Raw genomic sequence first — 23327 nt, 5'->3', positions numbered from 1 at the left:
GAAGTTTGATCCATGGACTCTTCCATATAATTCAAATTCACTTAGTTGTGAAAATATGTAGCCAAAGCAGGCTATAGCCTTGCTGAGAGCTGTGTGCTGTTTAGAAAAAATATATTAAGGCTATAAATCTTCCCTTATATGACCTTTAGTCTGTGGCTCTTTTGACAAAATAATTTATTTGGTAACATAATTTGCAAACCAACTATACCCTTAGTGATTTAGTTTGTTGACATTTTATTTGAATCAGAAAATTACCTTTCTTTCACTTACCAAAATTAGTTTTCTGACTTTGGGAACCTCAACCTTAAACTAGTTAACTTCCATTCTGGTAGCAATTCAGTTTCTTTGTGGGATAGCTCATCTTCCCCTGCTTCTCTTGTATTTTTAACAGTACATAAGATACCCGATTTTTGGCTAGCTGAATTCTGTACTGCTGTCAGTTCAGTGTGCATAAGCCCTCTAGTGGTCTCAACAAAACCCCAAAGTGCAATATTTAGATCCCCTCGAGAAAGGAAATCTGTACAAAAGAGCCTTTCTCCATGGCAACCTATATCAGAGATAGCGTTGCTCCTGTTTCCCAAATAATATCTGAAGCATTAATATTTCTTTCCCTGATAAATGTTAGCCAAAATATATTAATATATTAATATGGCTAGTTGTGGTCATAGATCTTTGCAGGCTTGGCATTATAATTTATATTTTTTGGTTTAAGAATATTTTTTAAAGCCTTATCTATCGAGACACCTTTTATTTAATGGATCCGTACAACTGAGAAGCAAAACCAAAGATTGTACAAATTTCATATATGATTATCAGCAAATTACTTATGTTGACTACTAGACACTTCAAAAATATGGCAGAATTATTTACTTATTCTGAAAACAACAAATATTTGCCTTAAAAATATTTATGGTGCAATTGTCATGCTATTTTTTTTTCTTTTTTATCTTCTGTTTTTTTTAACAGAAGTTAAATTCATCTAGTTCTTCTGAAGGCAGCACAGTCGATATCGGACTTCCTGCAGAAGAGCAACCAGAAGCTGAACCTGAAGAAGCCCAGGAGCCAGAGGCCTGCTTCACAGAAGGTGTTTGGAACAAAAATGCTAATAATACTTACTAATGAAATATGGAATAATTATCTATTTAAACTAAGTATTTATATTTATGTACTGAGTTATTCTTTTGTTACTGTTTAAACTATGAATAGCAGCAGTAGTACTTTTAGACCATAATTTACTACATAGATAATGGTACCACAATTATACTATATATCAGATAAATTATTAAGAAAAGGTTTTATCAGAAATTTATCATTATTTTTAAATAAGATAAATATATTGGTGATTTATTTTAGTATGAACTACTATACTTTCTGAGTTTAGTTACAGTCTCTCTATATACCATTCTTCATAGTTATCTATCAAAGTGCTTTATAAAGCATACAGCACTGAAAAAGCTGCTGAGTGGTGAATAAAAACTTCACCTGGATGGTCTTGTGCAAAATGCTAAATCAACCACCTACAGGTTGGCCAAAAGGGAAGGCAGAGGCTTTTTGTGTGCCACCTGGAGCAAGAGCAGTCTCACCTGGTGGACTCATTCATCTTTAATGACACCTTTTATTGGCCCTTTTACAAAAATAAATAAAACATCAGTCTGGTCATAAACTTAATTTACAAAGGCATTTTCTTGTGAGAAACTTTATGGATGTATGCGTGTGAAGGAGGTGGGGAAAGGAATGGGTATAAAAAATGATGTAAGGATACAAATGCTATTTTTGGTATTTGTAAGCAGAAGTTAGATTTAGCATTTAGAAAATAAATGTTACTGTCAAAAATCATGTCAGGAGCTAAATCATAAAAGCATAAATAAATTAGGGCACAAATTAGAGAATTTGCTGGTACTGAAAAGCTCAGGACTTAGAGGCTTGTTTTTTCATATAATAAATGCAATATTGTCTGAATTTAGTACCCCCCCAAAAGAAAGTACAATTTAGTAACACTTACCCAAATCTTACAATATAAACCTAGTATACATTTGGATGAGTTTGTCTATTTCTACTGATACTTGGTATTTTGTAATTTGGCTTTATGTTCCATGGATTTTTACCTTTTTGTGTGCTCTGTACTGAGCACTTAGTTCTTGATAAAAGAAAAAGACTTTCTTCTTACTTTTTCATATAATTGTAAACTCAAATTTTCTTCGTGTTTTGAAATTTGGAGGGTTTTGGCTTGGTTTTGGGGGTATTTTTGTTGGGTTTTTTTGGGGGGGTATTTTTTTTCTTTGGAGAAAAAGAAAGTCATCTATGTGAAAATCTATTGGGTTTTTACTAAATAGCACAGCTTCTGGAAAGGTAGCATTGTATCATTAACAGAATGCATGAGCAAATTTAATGCAATCCAACAAAATCTATTTTTTCTCCCTCTCTCAATATATACACTGTTGTAAAGGCTGTGTACGAAGGTTCAAGTGCTGTCAAGTAAGTATAGAAGAAGGGAGAGGAAAGCAGTGGTGGAACCTTAGAAAAACCTGCTTCAGGATTGTTGAACACAACTGGTTTGAGACCTTCATTGTGTTTATGATTCTCCTCAGTAGTGGAGCTCTGGTAAGTAAAACATGAACAGTCATAATGTTGTCAGTGAAGTTCTTAAAAGTTGGCTCATCAAACATTGTTTGAACTTATTTTTCTCCACCAGAAAGAACACACAATTCCATGTCTTGAAGTGACAGAGCTGAATTTTAGTCAGGCTTTTGAAAGAATGGTAGAAAAAAAGTCTCTTCTCAACAATATGTTGAAAAAAGTATAGACGTAATTGGTTAGCGAGAGCTTAACTTTGTTGCTGAAAGTGATAGTGACACACCTGAAGCAGGGAGAGGGACAACTTGCAAAGAAGAGAATATATTTAAGTTTGTTTTTTTAGTTTGCTCCCCAGTTACTGATTCAACTCAGGGGAAAGTACTGTCACTAATGAAAAAACAAGAGTTTGGAAGTAACTGTAATGGCATAAACAGCTGACAACACCTTGCAAGAGCCAGAGCCAGAGCCAGATAATAAATATTATGTGAACACTAAGATTAAGACCGTGTGTTTATAATTACTCTGTTCTAAGAATAGGAGTTTATTATTTATGCTTCTAATTCAGCTTCTACTGACTCATACTCATGTAGACTAAAGGTATATCTGTAAAAACATTAATTTGCTTTAAGTTTAACAAGTATGTGAGGGCAGAACAAAAAAAAAAAAGCCAAAAAAAAAAACCCAACCATAGTATAAATCTGTAATCATAAAAGAAAAAAAAAAATCAATCTATCAACAATTTGTTATTTCACAAATGCAAATAATGATAAAGAATAAGGAAACTGGAGATGAACTGTAAAATAAATGTGAGCCTGGATACATACCAAGCTGAAATTTCTTAAGCAAACTACTTGCCCTGAGATAACAGAGTATATCTAGCATCTAGCATTTGCCCTTTGGTAAATTACTCAAGTTCCTGCATCATGAAAAAAATTGTGTTGCAAAATTCTATTCCAAACTCTTTAGACCATTCCCAACACTTTAAAATACCTTAGTGGTTAGAAGTTCATGATTTTATACATCATTAATTTTGGTTAAATCTTTAAGAGTCATTCTGCTTTTGTTTGGTCTAATACCAACATAATCATCAAATAAGCAGCTTTTAGTCAAAGCCATGTGACACCTTCCGTGTGATCTAAAGCCCTTGAAATAACAAAAGACTCATATCTACATTACTGAATTTTGATGGATGCCACCAAGTGGAGAAAACCTTTAGTGACAAGAATTTAAATGAGAGAAAAGTACTGGCAAGAGATCTGATATAGGTGAATTTCCATCATTGTACTTAAAAGAATCTTGAGATGACATCCCACAGCGATCACATCTCATGCTAGTGAACCTAAGGTGTGTGTCATCCACAGAATATTTATTTTGTGAAAATGTTGCAGAGACCAGGGATTAATTAGCTCAAGCCTCTGGAGATGTGAGACCCTGCTCTGCCTTCATTCTTCTTTGTGGTAGTGAAAAGTCTGTTTGGACCTGCAAGTAGTGCATCCCAATGTTAACCCCAAGACCACAGTCCAGACAAATCTCACTGTCCTTAGAGCCAGGAAATCTGGCAGGCACAGGGGCATTGCAGGCTGCCTGCAAACCCTTGCCCTAGGGGCATTCAGGGAGGGGGCAGACACAAGTGTAGCTGCCAGGAGTACTGCTAGCTTAGCCTCTGTGTGGGCCCTTCCCAGTTTTGTGAGCTAAAGTTGTTGGTGATTATGAGGAGTGTCAAGTACGATAGTGCCTGAACGAAGTATCCAAAATTACTGATACACAAATGTTAATTTGATGACTGATAGACAAGAACTAATTATTTGAACTGACAGATGTAAAGTAATTCAAAAGCAGGCTGGGTAAAAACAAATGTTAGGAACAACATATATATAAATCTTTGCAAGAAAGCAGACCATTCCAGTTCTTTCAAACCCATAAAATCAATCATTCTCCATATGAAATAATAGCATAATTAAAATTTACAAGAAATTAAAGGAAAAATTTCTTGGAGGACAGGAAGAATCTCTGAAACACAGAAGCTATGTGTTTTTTCAAATGTACAAAATTGAAATCACACAAAAAGGGTAAATAACATTGCAAGCGGCTCAGAAATTTTATGTATCTCATTAACTGTGGATAATACAATGAAGCAAGTATTTGAGTTAGATAAATAAATATTCTTTTAAAGAAAGAAAGTTCTCTTTTATGATTCATATATTAAAAATTCCAAAAAGCAGCAGGACTTAAAAAATGGTCAATTGTATTTACATTTACATTGTCCTGAATATTTTAAAGCTATGACCCTGGATTTTTAAATGAGCTTTACCTATATACAAACCAAATGATCTCTCTAGAATTCAGTTTAGGCACACCACTCTGCAGAATCAGTGCTGTTTGTAAGTACTGAAAATGATCTTGAGAAAAATAATTCATAATCAGCAATAATTAAATAAATAAAAATCTCTGATCAGGGTAGTGGTTGCTCTGCAATATCTGCTTCTTCCTCCTGCAAGCTGGAAAACATAGTTCCGTCAGGGAAAAACAGGTACATACTGAGTTAGCAGAAAACAACACCCACCATATAAAAGTGACACTCATGCTTTTTCTTGAAGAAAGACTGATTCCTTTTTTTTGTTTGTTTTTTGTTTTGGTGGGGGTTTTTCTGTTGCAACCTGAAGTATTGTGCAGTAGAAAAAGGGAATAACAACAAATATCTTTGAATGTTTTCATTTACAGGCTTTTGAAGACATATATATTGAACAGCGTAAAACTATCAAGACCATGCTGGAATATGCTGACAAGGTCTTTACTTACATCTTCATTCTGGAGATGCTGCTGAAGTGGGTGGCCTATGGCTATCAAACATACTTTACGAATGCCTGGTGCTGGCTGGACTTCCTGATTGTCGATGTATGTGTATTTCCTAGATGTGACTTGTGTATTTTTTTAATCTGATTTTTTTTTAATTACTTGCTGTACAACCATAGTATCTATGCAAACGTAGGGAATATGGTATCTGCACTAAGGTAATATGGGGACATAAAATATAAAAAGACCTGTGGAGTTCTGCCACCTGTGTAACTGTTCTTGTAAAGTCTTTAAGAAACAGCATAACCAAGATTAATGTCAATCTGTAGAGCATATAAAATCAGCAGTCAGGTAAAAGCATTAGGGTAACTTAATATAGACAAATTAGTCCTTTCTACCAATTTCCAAAGGAGCAATGTTGCTCTGTGACCCATCTGTTAATTCAGAACAGGCTTCAATCATTTCCATTTCAGTTGTGGGCAATCAAATGCTCATTACCAGCTATAATTACTGATCCCAACATCAGTTTAAAACAAAGAAAAAGTGAAAGTAATACCTAAATTAGTAAAAAGGAGAGATTAATGTAATTTGCTTTCTGTGTTTTTAAATGCTCTCAAATCACTAGCAAAATAAAAAAATCAGAAGTATTAATTTTTACAGATGTTACCTTATGACATCTTTGTTTGCTTGATTACCTTCCTGCTCTTCTTTCATGTTACTTTTTTTTTTTTATTTAAAAGACTTCCTATTCCTGAAGAAAGTGGTCCAAAATTAGATTCTTCTAAAGAAGTTTGTATCTCACATCTATGGTATGTAAAGTAGCATGTACAGTATAATAATTTTTACTTTCCTGTTTTCATATAGGTCTCTTTGGTTAGCTTAACAGCAAATGCATTGGGTTACTCTGAACTTGGTGCCATTAAGTCCCTTAGGACACTAAGAGCTTTGAGACCTCTAAGAGCTTTGTCACGATTTGAAGGCATGAGGGTAAGACAACATGAAAGAATCTGAAACTATGCATGCATAGAAAGAATACATGCATGCAGAATAAGGAATGACAAGTCCATGCAGAAAGGCTGCACTATCTATCTATTGCATATCTTTTACTAACAGATAAGCAAAAAGCTTCATCAATTCACCTAAATCCATATGCAGTACCACATAGAAGTTATATTCATTAAGGTTACTTTACTTTCTAGCCAATCTCAGGAGTGTTCTAGCCAATCCCAGGCATTGAAATTACCAACTATGAACTCTTTTAACAGAACCTTAATAATGAATAAAATGTAACACGATTTTAGTAATATTTTACTGATAAACATATCACAGTATTTATACAGGAATCTAATTTAGCATTAGTTAATAAAGATATCTTCTCTTACCAGTGGAAATCCTTCATTTTTCTTTGCATTTGAGAACCACCCTGGGTCAAACCCAGCTGAATTTTACCAGATGGTACCAGAGATACATTCATACTTGTTAGTGGTTTAAATCTATTTCTGAGTTTGGCTGACTTTAAAAACAGATTAAGTTACTTGATTTCTCTATTAAATTCTTCATTTTGTAAGGTAAATGCTTTTCTTATTTCAACAGATCTCCATTTAATATTCAATGCAATGTATATAAGGTTATTCTTACTTTGAGTAACTTAGCGGCCCTGCTTTTTATTCATTTCACTCAAGAAAGCATTTTAACTTATTTTTTCATTTGTTTATACCTTCTGTTCCTTAAAGCCACTGAATACAAACTAACTCTATATGCATGTTATTGAAATATGTTATGAGAGAATGCTTTTTTGCTACTTCATAGAAATGTAAGAGGAAACAATGGGCTGATGAATTTCAAATCAATTGTATACCAGTGGAATAGCCTGGAATATATAATCTCAACAATATTTAGATACAAATCTAAGCTTAATCAAGGGAAATTGATGCCTTTAATAGTATTCATCAAGCTGTATATCTCTACTTCAGAACACATCAGAAAAAATATCGCTAATTATTACTAGGTATTAATAAAATTATTACTAGATAATAATCTTCAATTTCATATGCAAATTGACTTTTAATAGCTTTCTCATAATTTGAAATTCATGAATTGATATTCAGCAGGGTAAGAGCTGGTCAAGTACTGCAGTATGTACAAATTTCCATTTAATTTTGGAATGACTACTTGATTTAGCCTCTTTTTCTTTATACTTACTGTTCATGAACATTCAGGTAAATGTGGTTCTCTGAAAAGGAATGTCGGGAAATTGCTGTCAGCTTTCCTTTTTTAATAATGTTCTGCTCAGTTGCAGGAGGGCTCTCAGACCAGACTGGAGTCCCAGATACAGGGACAAGAAATGCTTTTTAGATGACACTGAGAAAAAAAAAAGAAAAAGAAAAAAAATTACAGAAAGATAATGTCAAAATTGACTGCCAAATGTTTTATTCCATTTTTTCTGTATCCTTACATGATTGCCTTCGTAAATTTTCCACTTAAAAGATTTAGAATATTTATGCTCAAAGAAAAGTACCTGTAGTTTAAAATCTATTTACTGCTTTCCTTTAGTTCTTACTAAATAACTACAAAATTATGACAGAAGCCCAATCATATGGTAGAAATTCAGATATACAACATGAATAATTCATAAGCAACTTACTGTGTAGGAATCACAGACAAGCCTGGAAAAGAAAAAACGATTTCAGCTCTGTTCTCCAATATTAATGTTAATCAATGAAGTGCCTGATTCCAGTCACTTAGAAAATTTGACTGGGCAACTGTATAGGCCTTATCTTTACTATTAGTTACATGCACTTATGAAAAAGTGTTTTTCCAAAGCACTTGGCAAGTATTCACAACAGCTCATTGCCAGATCGTAAGATTACTTTATGAATGACTCACAAACTGTAAAAAGATTCAAATAATAAATAATTGACCAGCTCATCATAAGATTTTAGTCAAATTACAGTCTTCTCAGAAACTGAGCTCATTTCATAAAAATCCATAAAACCAGATTCTTTTACCTGCCAGTAAAAAGTAAATCAACCCTCTTTTCTTTCTTATATTGCCTATACCTATGCTGAGCTGTGACAAAACAAGCAGAGTTTTTATTCAGCCCGTATTAACCATTTTAACATTTACTCCCATGTTCAAATTTTGCCTTGAATATATAAGAGATCATATGCATTTTTAAAAAAAATCTGCTAAATTCTCAGCTACTTTAAATCAACCTTTTTCTTAAATAATTTTAGCATTCTGGTGAATTGGAAGAGTACAGCATATTACATAGTAAATACTGATAACTATTCTATTATCCCTAAATATGAAACATACTCCACTTTTTAAGTTGTATTCTTACAAGTCTACTGTTTTACTCTGTAGTTACAACTGTTTCATAAATGGGATAAATTCTCTTTCCAAAGTGAATATAAGATATATAAATCACTTGTACCAACATAGGGTACAAATGGTCCATAGTTTGTGCATGCTTTGAGCACAGAAGTTAATTTTGACATATTAAAGGTATTTTAAATATCTGCTAATAAACTGAATTCTGAGAAATGTTAATAGGTTCTATAGTGAACCTCAAAAACAACTCCACCCAGATACTGGAAGGAAAGTAAAGAATTGCTTTAATTTGATTTAAATTTCTGTTTTAGGGTTTATATTCTCATCTCAATTAGTGTACGTTCTAAGCAGAGGTATCTGCTATCTGAGATTTGAATATACCCATTGCTTTTTGTTTAGCTTTTTAGTACTTGCAATATAATGCTTTTGCGTGACTTCTGAATTGGTATGCTACCTGTAAATGTAGAATACTAAGTATACATTGCTTTGCTGAGTTAGAGAAATAAGTGACAATAAAGCATGCATCTGTGTCTAATTTCACAAATAAAGCATGTCATGCCGTGCTTGATTTTTTTATTAGAGAAATAGTAGAAGGCAGCAAACAATCTGAAATATACACTTGCACTTTCAGTTTTGCATGCCTTATGCATATTTCTGGCTGATGGCTTTAAACATTTACTGTATTTCAAATTTCCAGTCCAATTTCATGACTTGAAAAACTAAATTAGAGTATTTGATGTCCTCTAAAATTCAAAAGCTATTCCTCAGATTCCTTTACCAGGAAAGCGATAATGAGTATTCCAAACTTCATTAGTAGGAAATATTCATATGATTGAATTATAAAACATGACATCAAGTGTCTGTCATTACAGATTCACAACTAATAACAGGCTATATATTTCTATTTCATATAGGATAACCTTTCTTCAGCTTGGATGGGGTGGACCACTAGTTCCTCCCCTTATCTGTATTATGGGTACAGTATTTCCCCCTTTTCTACCCTTAATGATTGCAGTGTGACTAATCACTACATACTAATCACTACATTGTCTATTTAGTGTCAGAAGGAGAGACAGTCTCATCTGAGAATCCCAGTAGCAGCAAAACTAGTTTATATATATTCACCCTGTACTCACTTCTTAATTGCTTTAAATACTTGGAAGTTATCCTTTGGTGTTACAGAAATAACATGAAAACATCGCTCAGCTATTTTTAGATGCTTTTTTAACTGAGATAAAAAATTGGCTTTGTTTTAAAATTTGAATCTGCCTTTTACATTGTTTTGGAAAGAGCTGCGCTTTACTCTGTTACTCAGTTTGTAGCTACATACATTAAGAAATATCCCATAGATAGTTTTTGAACATTACCTGTAATACATTAAGCACATACCAAAATGATATGATCTGAATACTCACAACTACAGATATTTATATAATTCCAATATAAAATTTTGCATAATTTTTATACCCCTATATATCACATTAAATAAATCACTCCAAGTGTATATAGATAGCACAAGATATTGTGTAAGAAACATAATCTTTTCTTGGAATCTGAATTCAGTCTTCTTTGGCTTGTGTTGGAAGCTAGTTGTTATGTCTCCTGAAAAACAACTAAAAAATTTACAAACTTTTGTAAATGTAAGAAGATGTAAGAAGACTTTCCATATAGATGTTCATAAATAATACAGGAAATATTTTAGTATTGTGAGATTTTTCTTAGACTGTAATTCTATAATTAGAAGAGAACTTTTTAAGGAATTTCTTACATAATTGAAACTGATTATTTTTGTTCTGATTTGTTTTCTTGAAGAAAATCCTTATTTTTAGGATCAAAAGTTGATGACATTTGAATGAGATACATACTATATTTTACACTGTAATTAAAATTGTTAAAGAATACATAAAGGTCAATAACATCTCATTTGTGCAACGGGAAGGACAACAAAACTTTTTTTTCACTGCATCTGGTGAAATTCAAAGATATTGTTCCACATTAAGCAATTATTCTATTTTCGTGCTTGTTTGCATTTAGTATATTTACCAGGTCTTCTCAAACAAATGCAGCCATGTAATCTATTGCTTGGCAGATAATTATTGTATTTCATCATAAAGTACGTTAAATAATGTCTTTTTTTCTATGTTGTCTTCAAAATATTTTGTCGTATACTTGATTTCTGATAAGGAACAGAATGAAAGCAGCCCTGGAAGCTACAGTATTTTGTTAATTCAACTGTTTAGCTTACTTTTAATAGGCTATTATGTGACTAAGAAATGCTTCTGTTCCTACCTTGACAAAGTTAATTTTTTTAAAAGGTAGAAGTGCAGAATCATTGAGGTTTCAAGGGACCTTTTGAGACCATCTAGTTGAACCTCCCTAATAGTTCTATCCTTCAAAGATGCAAACTCCTACTCAATAACACGAAATTTTTCCAGCACAAAGTGTTATAAAAATAGTTTGTGTGTTAAGTGAGAAAGTAGTTTGGAGGTAAAATTCACTAACAAAAAGCATTCTTCAGTCAGCTGCACTTATACAGTAACAATTAAGGAAAAGTAGGAAAGACTGCAATTGGCTTGTTAAGGGAGTGATTTCTCTTTTCCTCTGAGATCTTTCACTCTTGCTTCAACTTTATTTGTTCATTACTGTTAAGATTAAGGTTTAGTTGTACCTCCTTCTCAGATGTCTCTGATTCTTTCCATCTGCCTGTCTTTTCTTTGCATATGCTCACTTAAATCCAAATTTTTCTTTACACTTGCCACTTTAAATGATAGTTTTCTAGTAATCTTCACCATGAATTTCCAATGCAGTATTCATTTTACTCAAAAATCAACAATGTTGTAAAAAATATTGCCACAAATAGGCACATTTTTTTGATTGTTTCACATGAGGTTCTTCTCATGCCAGTTCTAACACTGACAAAATGCATTCATTTCTTTTATGAGACAAACTTTTGTGCTTTTTTTTCTTGATTTAAATAATATTCTTGTCTCATCATAATCTAATTTTACATACTTTTACTGTTATATAGTGATCCTGAATTAAGAGTAAGCATTAGTTTGCTAGAAGAAGACTGCAGTTGTATTTTTTCCCTTGCTTCTATAATTTCTAAATATTTTCCTAAATTTTACTTAATTCTGGGCTTACATAATTGTAGGTCATGTATTTAAAAGTATATGGCATTAAGGCAAACTGTGTACAATAGGTGTTCTTTCACTATGCGCTTCCTAAAGGCAGATGCCACAAGATACCACTAATTTTGGTTGGAGGATAGAAAACAAAGCCAGGCATCTTCTCAGATGTGCAAAGTTATAATGAGAGGCAATGGACACAAGCTGGGTTATGGGAAATTCCTATTTGTTATAATAGGGTTTGGGGAAGTTTGTATTGTTTCTTTTTGAAGGTTTTTTTGAGGAGGTTATTTGATTCTGATTTGAGGTTTGAGTTTTTTTGTTGGGTTGTGGTTTTTTTTACGGTGAGGTAAATACTGGAATAGTAGAACATAATTAGTGGATTACAGCTCACAACATTCACAGAAATATGATGTACCACCCTTTGTGGGACAAAGTTCTGAGACTTTTTCATAGGAAGCCCATTAAGATAAAATAGAAGTAAATAATTTAAAATTAAAAGGTTTGAATACCTTGAGTGATTGTACATTTTTTGATTCACCGTAGTTCCTCCCTAGAACCATTATTTGGATCATGTCAAGTAGGTTGCACTTTCTCTCACATAAATATTTAATTCTCATCCTCTCTTGTCTCTAAAGCCAGTTCATAGCTCATCATCAAGCATATGCAGCATGCTACTTCCCAGTGTACCCATTCCAAGCTACAGAATGAGAAAATATGTAGTTTGAGGCGTCTTATTAGGAAGTAAAAAAATCATTGCAATCTCTCTCTCTTCTTCCTCTTCCTTTCTCCCTTCCCAACTCTGTCCTCATCATGTGATAAATTTTCTTTATTACCTTTGAATAAAAGTTCCCATCTACATTACTGCTGTGGCAATGTACATATACTTTATCCCTTCAACACAGACCTTCCAATCCTTATGTATCCATGTCATCCCTCTTCCACCAAACTCCATGGAGACACTCAGATGAGAGAGGGTATCTTGTGTGGGAATGTTTTTCCTGTACTGCATCATCCTGGGCACCTCCAAACCTCACATAAAGCAACTGTGGCAAAGATCACGAAGCCTCCACTGAGGATAAGTCTTAATCCTCTGCCCTGAGCAGCATTTGAATTCTGTTTGCTGGCCCACAGGTCATTTCCAACTGCTAATTTAAGCTCCATACCCATTTCATCTGATCCCACTGACTTTTTGCCTGTTAAACTTGTAGAACTGGCTTCTTTAACTTCAGAGAAAGGCATTTTTTGTAGTTTTGTAGTGCCCAGGAGAACAGGAAGCCATTATTACATCATTTTTGTTATTATTTGGTCACAACAAAGGGACTGTCCCAACCACTTTTGTCACACTGAGCCCCTGCCACCTTGGGAAATTATAAAACAGTATAAATTCAGATGAAATCCCTGTTTTGTCATTCAGGTGCCAGTCCCTTCAAATTTATAACTGTTAAAAATATTTTAGGATGAAAAGGCATTATCGAATGTTTGATTTTTAGATGGGAGAGGTTGGGTTTTAAAAGGGAAAAAAATGGCGGTTTGTTCATGCAGGTGTATACTTATGTATAAACCATCATAGTTGGAGTAAATTATCAGCAGATATCTTGACTTGATTTTAACAGCTATAATTCAGTGTTTCACAAGTTCAAACCCATCTCCTACACAGTTAAAAAAACTCTGCTTGTGAGAAAGAATTAGGCCTCTTTTATTACAGATTGTTTACACTTTTGTGTATATGAAATACTGCTTTATTCTAGAAGAGACATGATTTCACACAATATTTTTTTTTTCCCCACTAGATATCAACTGAGATGAATAATAGCCTAGGGCACGTTTGTCTTTGTAGGTATCAGGTGTTGCTTTTCACTTGCACTTGATGCAGTTCCACCTACCTGAAGGTATAAGGAGGTGAACATGCAGAATCAGCTTGGGCTTTTGCAGCTTGATCACCAGAGTCAGCCTGACCAACAGCATCCCAGCTTTGAGGAAATGCATAGGTAATTTAAACAAAGAAGCAAGCAACTCTGTAAACATCTTTTTCCAGTTATTGGCACTATGTTCTGTATCAAGGAATAACAGGAAATAGGAGCAACAGAACAACCCCTTTTAAAATAAAAAAAAAATACGTTTAGAATCACACACATTTGATTTAGATTTGAAGAACAAGAAGTAAGAGCTGTAGCTGCCATCATTTTTTTACCCACTACAGACTCTTTTCTATGAGACTGACAAATTTTATTTGCTAAATTTTTCACTAAATTTTACTTAAGAAATGCTAATTGATCTCTTTTCTGCATTCAGTTCACTTTTCAATTGATTCTCACTTTTTTCTGCCCATTTGCTGTAACTTATGTGTATAAACTTATGTGTGTAGGTGTCGTGTGTGTATGTATGGGTGCTATCTTGGATATATATTACGCAAGCTAAAGGCCTGTCCTGATTATTCTGATATACCTCAGCTATTCCCAAATCAAACAACAAAAACCTAAGTGGGAAAAAAATGCTGCTTAAGCAATTGCCTCCAACTGTATATACTGAAGAAATTAAAGACTTCTTCCTAAGGTGGACTTTACAGTCAGCCGAACATCTGACCAGCATGTGAAAATGCAGTTTTACGTTTTAAATATGATAGGGCAAAGACTCAGCACTGGTAACAAAACAAAACAAACCCCCAAAAAAACCAACCAAAAAACCAAACCAACAAACCCAAGAAAACAGAAACAAAAAGGAAACAAAAACGACTTCTAAAAGTTTTAATTTTCTTTTCTTCTTTTCTTAAAAAACCTTCCAGGGGGACTGGATAGCTCAAGGGGTTGGTAATAGGATACAGAGCCTTTCATCTCTAGGTCACCAGTTCGCATCCAGGCCAGGTCAGTAGTGACCAAAAATTGTTACCATTTGATGGATTTTCAGTGACCTATATGAAATAAGTTGTTGGAACCACTGTTGGAACAGTTGCTGGAAGCTGTTCACTTTTTATTCAATAAAATGTGGCTGACCTTTTGGCAGTCTCAGAAGGGCGGCTGCATTACCTGATCATCTAAAGATGCGAGATACACTGATGGCATTTTGTAGAAATCTTTCTTTCTAAGACTATTATCAATTCATAATTGTTGTAACAATTACTGCAGCTGTTAGTATTCTGCTGCCTCTTCTGGATCTGTGCTGTAGCCCAGTGGATCTCAGGGCTGTTACAAAGGTAACCGCTGCAGGCACTTAATTCATACAAAGCCATTCTTCCTGTGAGCACAGGTAACTTTAATGTATTTAAGTTGCAGGACTAAATCCCTATCTTTCTTCCTTGACATCTCTATTTTCAGGTTTCTCACTAAGATTTAAAAAAGGAATTCCATTAGTGTAACACATCCAGAACATGTTTATAGGTGAAGAAAAAAAGGAAAAAAAAATAGGAAAACATAAGACAAGCTCTAGCTGGCCTAGAATTTCAAAGCTGCCATAGCATAATACAGTGTCATAGATCAGGTCAGACTTGGAATAAATTCCAGAATCATTGCATTCCTAATTTGATGTTGTTCTCAGTTCCATCAAGCTAAGTAGCAACAGATTTCTTCTCCCAACAGGATAGTAAAAAAAACATTTCCCTCGCTCCTTTGAAAATGGTTTCTTATGTTCAGAATATTACTGGGACCTCATTAGTCTTTTTAAATACTTCTTTAAATGGCTAGCTTATGCATACATCACCTAGATACTTCAATTTTTTTATAAGAGAAATCTCAAGAAGCAAGCATGCTTCCTATAAAGTTATCATCAAAACCAGAAGCTGCCAAGAAAGGTTAGATTCTAAAAAACTCAGTTTATAAAAATTAACGGTAATTCTCAGTTACAGAAGAGTCCCGTTTCTACTCTCTGGCAATGAAGGAGCCCCTTAAAATGAGAAGAAAATATGCCCTGAAAATAACATTTCTACCCAAGATCTCTAAACAGGTCCCAGTTCCTGGAAATAACATTTGGGAGGAGGAGGTTGCTGAGTGATGCGTAACACAACCACAATACTCTGCTTCCAAAGGCCTTCAGGAGGCTGTGAAATGCAGGTAGTAAGATTGAGCAGTTCTGAGATTGCTCAGAATTATGTTAGTAGTGGGAAGATCCCTCTATGCAGAAATCAGGGGACAAAAATGAACTAAAATGCCTTCATACACCCCAAGTATCCATGCCAATCCTTGCCTGTCTTACTGCAGAAATTGGATTCCTGTGAATCAGAGTATTTTGGTTTACCTTCCTACAAAGTCCTAAAAGTTTTAAAGAGAAAAAAAGTAACATTTAAAATAAAATGTAACTTGTAAAATGAGATCTGGTATTGGATACTTAAGGAGAAATGATTGCTCAAATATTAGCCAAAAAAAAAATTGCAAAATCTTTGATAGCTCTGACAGACACATGTGATTAATTACTGTATATATCAGAAAAAAATACAGTTTTTATCTACATAAGTAATTATTGGGGGCTTAGAAGGGAAGTGGTCAAAAGTAATGTAAAATGCAAACTCACACACCCTAACTACATCCTTGATATATGTCCTTCTTTAGATAAATGAAGGGTATTACTGATTAAAACTGAATACATGGAACAATAAGACTGGAGCTTGAAATAAATTATGTTGATTCAAATAGACACATACTGCAAAACTGTCTTGCTTTTCTATACAAAGAAATTAATCTTTGTTATAATCTTGCATGGAATGATAAGGCAATAAAGATATGTATTTAATTCCTGCATAATCCTTTAATGTAGAGCTTAGTTTCTAGATTCATGGCATTTAAGTTTTCAGCTTAAATTTCAAAGCTATGTTGATCAAATCTACAGGTTCCCATTTTTCTTTAAGCATTTTTAAACTATAATTTGATGCATTTTCAGATTTTATTATGTCTGTATTTATATTTAACATGTTTGTGGTGTTTTACATAGAACAAATCAGTGTCAGGCTTCATCTTATTACCACCAGGTCTTCTCTTTTATTTTTCTTTTAATTATTTTATTTTTTCTCACTTATTTTCCTTTCATTACATGTACTAATGTTACGTATTTAAAAGAACAGTGCGATACTACACGTATTAATGTACTGTTTTAAATTTTATATCATTAGTCTCTGAATGAGTATTTATTAAGCATTGGTAAAACAGTATACAAAACTGTTGCTGTAAATATTCTTTCTTACACTCTTTTCTTTTTCCCCCTGTATTTGTGTATTAGGTGGTTGTGAATGCCCTTTTAGGAGCAATTCCATCCATCATGAACGTGCTTCTCGTTTGTCTTATATTCTGGCTAATTTTCAGCATCATGGGAGTAAATCTGTTTGCTGGGAAGTTCTACTACTGTGTTAACACCACAACTGATGAAAGGTTTGAAGTCGACCAAATCAACAATTTTAGTCAGTGCGAGGAACTCATAAAAAACAATCAAAGTGCCCGGTGGAAAAACGTGAAAGTAAACTTTGATAATGTAGGATTTGGGTATCTTTCTTTACTTCAAGTAGTAAGTGATCACTCTTTATATACCTCTTTCTGTTTATATGTAATAGTGAAAAGCGATTCTAATGACAAAGACAGAAAATATTTGCTTGATGATTTATATCTGTGACTTGGTGATGCCACTGCCCTGATAACTCCTTTCGTAGTAAACAGCAAGTAGAGCCTACTAAGATGAATAAAGAATTTTTAGGACATCTGACAGAACAAGGGTTATTTTTCATATTTATAGCTCCCTTCATCCTCCAGCCCCTTCTAACTTTTAAATTTCTGGAAGTACCTAGGAATGGCATTCAGCTATCTGAATATTTTAAGTTTTACTGTTGCTGAAAACCAAAATTGGCATTGGTGTGATTAAGTCACAGAGAAGAATTCCAGGTAGGAAATCATATCTCAGTGATGTGGCTGCCACCAGTGCTGACTTATGTGATCTAGGTATTTTCTCATTCAGAAGAGAAATAAAATAAAAATATCATTAGGTACTCTGTGAAATATTTTCCCTGCTATTTCTGTGCATAAGCATCTAGTGGAGTTTATTTAGCAAAAACTGAGGGAAGAAAAGAAGGAAAAAAAATATATGCTGTAAAATACTATAGGGTTATGCCTTCACAATCAAAAAGTGTATTCTCACAACTCTCTATCTTTGTATTTTGGAGTAACTAATAATCTGACCCAGCTTTAATTGAGAAAATGCTGGACTTTAACTTTTGTTGTGTGTCTTCAGCAACCTCTATGGTTTTTTGAGGTTACTGTCTAATTCTGCAGAAGCTTAGTTTTCATTTTTATAGGTTATAAATAAGTTTCTAGCTTTTACATTGGCATAAGAAATCTCAATAATACAAATCAGCAACATGTTACAGTGGTATCAACATTGTTCTGCACAGGGTCTAAAACTAGTTCTAAGCTCTGTGATCTGCCTCTCGCAGCTCATACAGCATCTCAACTGTGTGACTGGTAACCCTGACAATTTAAGTTTCACTGTGCTTTATTATATACTTTACTGTCACACCAAGAAATAGCAGAGAGGGACTACCAGCACTAAAGAAATAAACTACTGAATACATTTTGATTTTGGTAAAAAAAGATGGATTATAATAGGAAGACTTTAAATATTTATTTTCTTTGTGTTATTTTTTATATCCACTGGCCTAGAATCCCCTTTGGGAGTCAGGGAGAAATAATGCTATATTACTCATGTTGAGCAGAAACAAGACATCAGTGAAACCCTTTGCAGGTGGTTTGCAATTATTCCTTCAGTAGTGGGACAGGGATAATACCAGGTACATTTTTACCTGCCTCTATGGCCACAGTCACCACCCCTTATCTAATTGCAGTCATATATGTTTCAGTGTCCCACCTATGCACAGCTTATTCCATCTTCTCTTCATTGAAAAGCAGCAAAGATTTCTTACATGAAGTCTTAGATTCTTAAATTATTGGATTGTTCTAGCAGGCAAATTGGGAGAAATTTGCCAGCTGTTCCCATGTTTCCAAAGGAAAAATTTATCTAGACCACCACAGGGGGGGCTATCTCTCATAGGAGGACACGCCAGCTGTTTTTGTGGTATCTACAATACAGAGAGTTTGCACCAATATCAAAGGCTTGCCTAATGGATGGATTTTAATTTGTGTGTGTGAGTAGAATGTCAGTGACAACACTACTTATTTTTTCTGTATTATTAAAATGCTTGTAAAAGCATGAGGAGATTTTTTTGTATAACATACCAGAAAAAAAAAAGGGGGGGCACTTCATCTGTCATTGCACAAACCAGACCCTTCTCTCTGGGTCTTTATAGGGTTTGGTAAGTAAGACACTAGTAGTGATTTTGCAGTTATGGAACTATAAAAGCTCTAGGGAAAAGGAAGGAAAATACCATCTTGGTTTTCAGTTAATGCTTTAAAATGCACAGAATCAATGGGGTTTATTTTCACGTTCATGAACACAAGAAAGGCTACAATTCATAAATGTTTGAGATTCTTACATTATCTTCTCAAAGAAGATATTTATAAGTGTGATTTTCTATTTGATATATAAAATAATTTGGATGAGAATCTGGAAAGCCATCATGTTCAGAAGAAATATGAGAAGTGAATAGGTATGTCAGAACCCTAGATTTCCCTACCCATCCTTCCCAGCTTCTAGGAACAGTAAAGAGTAAATACTAAGGTATTGCTCAATTATAGGTATCCATTACGATGTCAGTTTGAAAAATAAAGCTATGGGGACGAGTATTTGGCCCAAATAAGGTATTAAGCCTGAAAAATCTGATTGAAAAATCATGGCTGCCAGTGAATGTGCTTTCTGTACTCCCAATGTGAACATTAGGAGCCTTTTTTCTAATATCTTAATGATTAGTTTAAAAGTCTACTGAAGTAATTTGGTTCTCCAATTTAACAACCTCAAGCACAGACTTTTGTTTAGGTTGTAATGGACCTGCAAAAATAACTCAACAGAGGTAAATGTCATTTTTCTGATGACAAACTCAGTGATAAGTATCAATGCGTGAATTACTGATACAAGGTCCCTTTTTCAGGAAGCTGGAAACAAACTACCAAAACCTGCCTCTTGCAATCTTGTATTATTTCCATTCTGTCTTCTAACTCATGCCCTTTGAGTCTGTCAAAGAATATTGTAAATCCCGTCAGCTTTTCTGGGTTATAGGTAATACAACATAAATCTTTATTAGCTGCACCACTAAGGTTTTCTATCTGGTGTGAATACTGCTGGAAGTAGAGCTATTTTCGTGACAAAAAATATTACAGACAAAAATAAGCCAAAAGAACCCTGGCACTGAGAATTGTATTATTCTGGGAAAGACACAAATTATTCTTGTTAACAATTTTTGTTATGGATCATGAAAAGCCTTTTATAGTAGTATATGAGTCTGTTCATTGCAGAAAAAAAAACCACCGAAATACTCTTTTTTTTAAGAGTAATATAGAAAAGAAACAGACATTTCACACAGAAATACTCAAGAGAAGTGGGATAATTTCAGAAAGAAACATTCTAAGCTCAAAAAAAAAAAAAAGGATTGGAAATGTGTGGCAGTGGCTCTTTAATGAAAACCCTATAACAAGCTGTTTCTTGAGTTTACTTGGCAGTGATAGTGAATGAATTTCTGGAATGAGGGACTTACAAAAAAGAACAAACTAATTTTTGGTTTGCGTATTGTATTTTTTTCTTTTGGGGCAGGAGTGTGTGTAGAAAATCTTCAGTATTGATAACAATGCTATAATTCTTTCTGCCCCAAGATATAGGCTATCAATATGTGCAACTGATACAATCAAGTTTGACTCTGTTAATCACAGGCTCTGTTAATCAGAGACTATTTTCCAAAGTTCTTAAATAATTTGGAGTGCAAATATTCCTGCCATCAGTCATAAGTACACATTCTCTCTGTAAGGATTTTTTGCTTCTATGACGCAGCGTAGCTTATGTTGGTCAGTGTGGATCTGCAGACTTTTTCATTTCTTGGTCTGAACTTGCTTGAGTATTTCTCTGTCCCTAAAGAAAAGCATCAAAGCAGAGACAGATCTGCTGGAGAAACTCCTTTCACAATTTTCATGCATCGATGAGGAAGAGGAAGAGGTCAGTGTACACAAAGAGATGTGGCATCTGCCCTGATAATTCTATGGCCTTATGCCTATTTAACTTCAACCTAGTGTTTGGATTCTTTGGTAAGTAAATCTCCTAAAGGCCTGCTTTTATCCTGCTGGTAAGCTTATATCCTGCTTACAAGGATAAAATGTGGCAAACCAGTGGGTCTCAAAGCACAACATTACAATATTCGGCTGTTACTGATACAAACTAAAAAACATGTCTCGTGAATTGTAGGGTAAAATCAGAATCTGAATTAGGGCTATAAGACTGGGACAGCTTCAAAGTTCCAGCAGGTTAGTATTTTAAAAGCAAAATGCTATTGTATGTCCAAAAGTTAATGTGAATCTTCCTGGTCATTATTTCTGGTAAAGAAGTGGTGAAGCTTCAGATTACTTATAACTTCATCAAAATTCTTCATCAGGAAAAAAGTCTACATACTTCTAACAATAGTAAAGCAGATTGGGGATTTTTGTTTTGATTGTTCTTCTAACTACATTTGAATCTGGATTTGAATATCTGTTTTTCAAAATTCCTTGAGGGGGAAAAAAAACCCAACATTTGGAACAGATGCTGATTTCAGTTACACTGCTGTAATCTTTGAAATCAACGAATTGCTCCTTATTTAGTGTCACCAAAGATATACAATGTATTTTTATTTTTGAAAATACAAAAAGAAACTAAGTATTTGATGTCTTAGTTATATTTGTGTTATATTCCATTCAGTGTGCACATATGCCCAAATAATACCTTATGTCTGTTAAAGAAAATGTGTTGCAAATAAATTTGAGCCTAACAATAAGCTAGCCTAAGCTTCTACTGAATGCAGAAGAAATAATATTCTTTCACTATGCAGATGCCTTGACACTGAAACTCCAGATCTATTATTTGCTGTTGTTCAGAACGTATTCAAAAATTACAAATTCTCTCACTAAACTGACACTTCTGCTTTTGCAATTAAGTATCCATTTTTTCACAGCTAAATTCTCAACTAGTATAAATGTTTTTGCGTAATGACGATTATATTCACTGATTCCTACTGATTTTCAGGAGGGGTTTAGACTAAAACAACATGATGAAGCAGAATGTTTTATTATTAAAATAACTTAATTTTTTCCTGTCACTAACTGAAAGGTATTTTCATTATAATGGAGGACTTTACTGATGATTGTGAAGCTTAGCATTTTAAAATTAGTTTCTTTTTTTTCTATACATTCTAGTTAGTCTAGTCTACACCAACAAATTTACAAAAAAAACAATAATTCTACTTTGCCTGGAGGATGATATGCAAAGATCATAATGTGTCTGAATCTGAGGCAACAGCACACACTTTGCAGAAGAGCCACCCTGTCACCTGCATCATCTTTCTGATGTAAAAGTAGGCAGGTTATTTACATTTATTGTTTCAGGTTGAAGTGCTGATTTCATCCTAAGGTACAAAATTCTAAAGAATACAAATAATGTACCAAGAGAGAAACAGAAGTAGTGCCTGTAAGACATGAAGTAATGATTCTGCCCTATTTAGCCCCTGTAAGACCTCAGCTGAAATACTGAGTCCAGTTTTGGTTACATTTCAAGAGATGAACTAGTGGAGAGAGCTCAGAGGAAAATAAGGAGAATTATCAGAGTTCTGGAAAACAAGATCTACATGAAAGATTGAAGGAACAGCAGTCACATCCTAAAGAAGACAGGCAGCAACAATCAGTTTGCAAATGAGTAAAAGGTGCTGCACAGAGGATGATTAGTACTCTGTTCTCCAGATATGTAATGATTATGACAAGTGGCAGTCTTAAGTGTCAACAGAAGGATTTTGATATTAGGAAACAAGACTAGTGCTGGAATAAATATGTTTTATGAGGCTGTGGAGTGTCCATCATTGAAAGTCTAATGGGAATTACATAAATAAAGCTGATTTTACCTCTCCTAATCCACTGCAGTCCAAATATTCCACAAGGACTTAAAATTCTTCAGCTGAGACTTCTACTTGTTTCAGATTTATTATTGATTTATTGGTCCTCTGATACTACACTTTGATTTCATTGTATTAACTGTAAGTTGCCTGAACATATTTTCTGGGTTGGCCTCAAGATGTGATCATGATCTTCTCGTATTTCACTGTTTCAGAAATATAAGGGACATTTTTTCCTTTTAAGAAAATAATTCCTTTTCATTTTAAGTTCACCAGCTGCTTTCTATGTGGCATAAGCCAAGCTTTCTTGAAACTTGCACTGGAAATGAAACCTCAAGATGACGGAGGAATAACTATGGATGAAGAGTGTTCTATTTCCAACTTATTTCTGCAACTGGTCTCCATGGCAAGGAATATGAAGGAACCAACGATCTGCAGCTTTGTTTTGCAAAAAAAATATAATAGGGAATTAAATAACAAAGAACCATCTTCCATCGTTTTGTTTAGGGCAC

General features: G+C 34.0%; 1 protein-coding gene across 7 annotated transcripts in view; it reads left to right on the top strand.

Annotated features, from left to right (window-relative positions):
* Positions 1 to 23327, top strand: part of LOC133268797 (sodium channel protein type 1 subunit alpha) — a 93058-nt gene that overhangs the window by 62425 nt on the left and 7306 nt on the right. For all 7 annotated transcript variants that reach the window (XM_061452486.1, XM_061452472.1, XM_061452489.1 and 4 more), the window contains 5 exons: positions 967 to 1084; positions 2447 to 2601; positions 5296 to 5469; positions 6232 to 6354; positions 17034 to 17315. In XM_061452486.1, coding sequence (XP_061308470.1) covers positions 967 to 1084; positions 2447 to 2601; positions 5296 to 5469; positions 6232 to 6354; positions 17034 to 17315 — 852 coding nt within the window. The remainder of the gene's footprint in view (positions 1 to 966; positions 1085 to 2446; positions 2602 to 5295; positions 5470 to 6231; positions 6355 to 17033; positions 17316 to 23327) is intronic.

Source organism: Pezoporus flaviventris, unplaced genomic scaffold, assembly GCF_033815535.1.
Source record: "Pezoporus flaviventris isolate CSIRO_AGI_PZ_B2104156 unplaced genomic scaffold, CSIRO_AGI_Pfla_v1 ptg000001l, whole genome shotgun sequence".
Lineage (NCBI taxonomy): Eukaryota > Metazoa > Chordata > Aves > Psittaciformes > Psittacidae > Pezoporus > Pezoporus flaviventris.
This window is presented reverse-complemented; position numbering and strand designations above follow the sequence as displayed.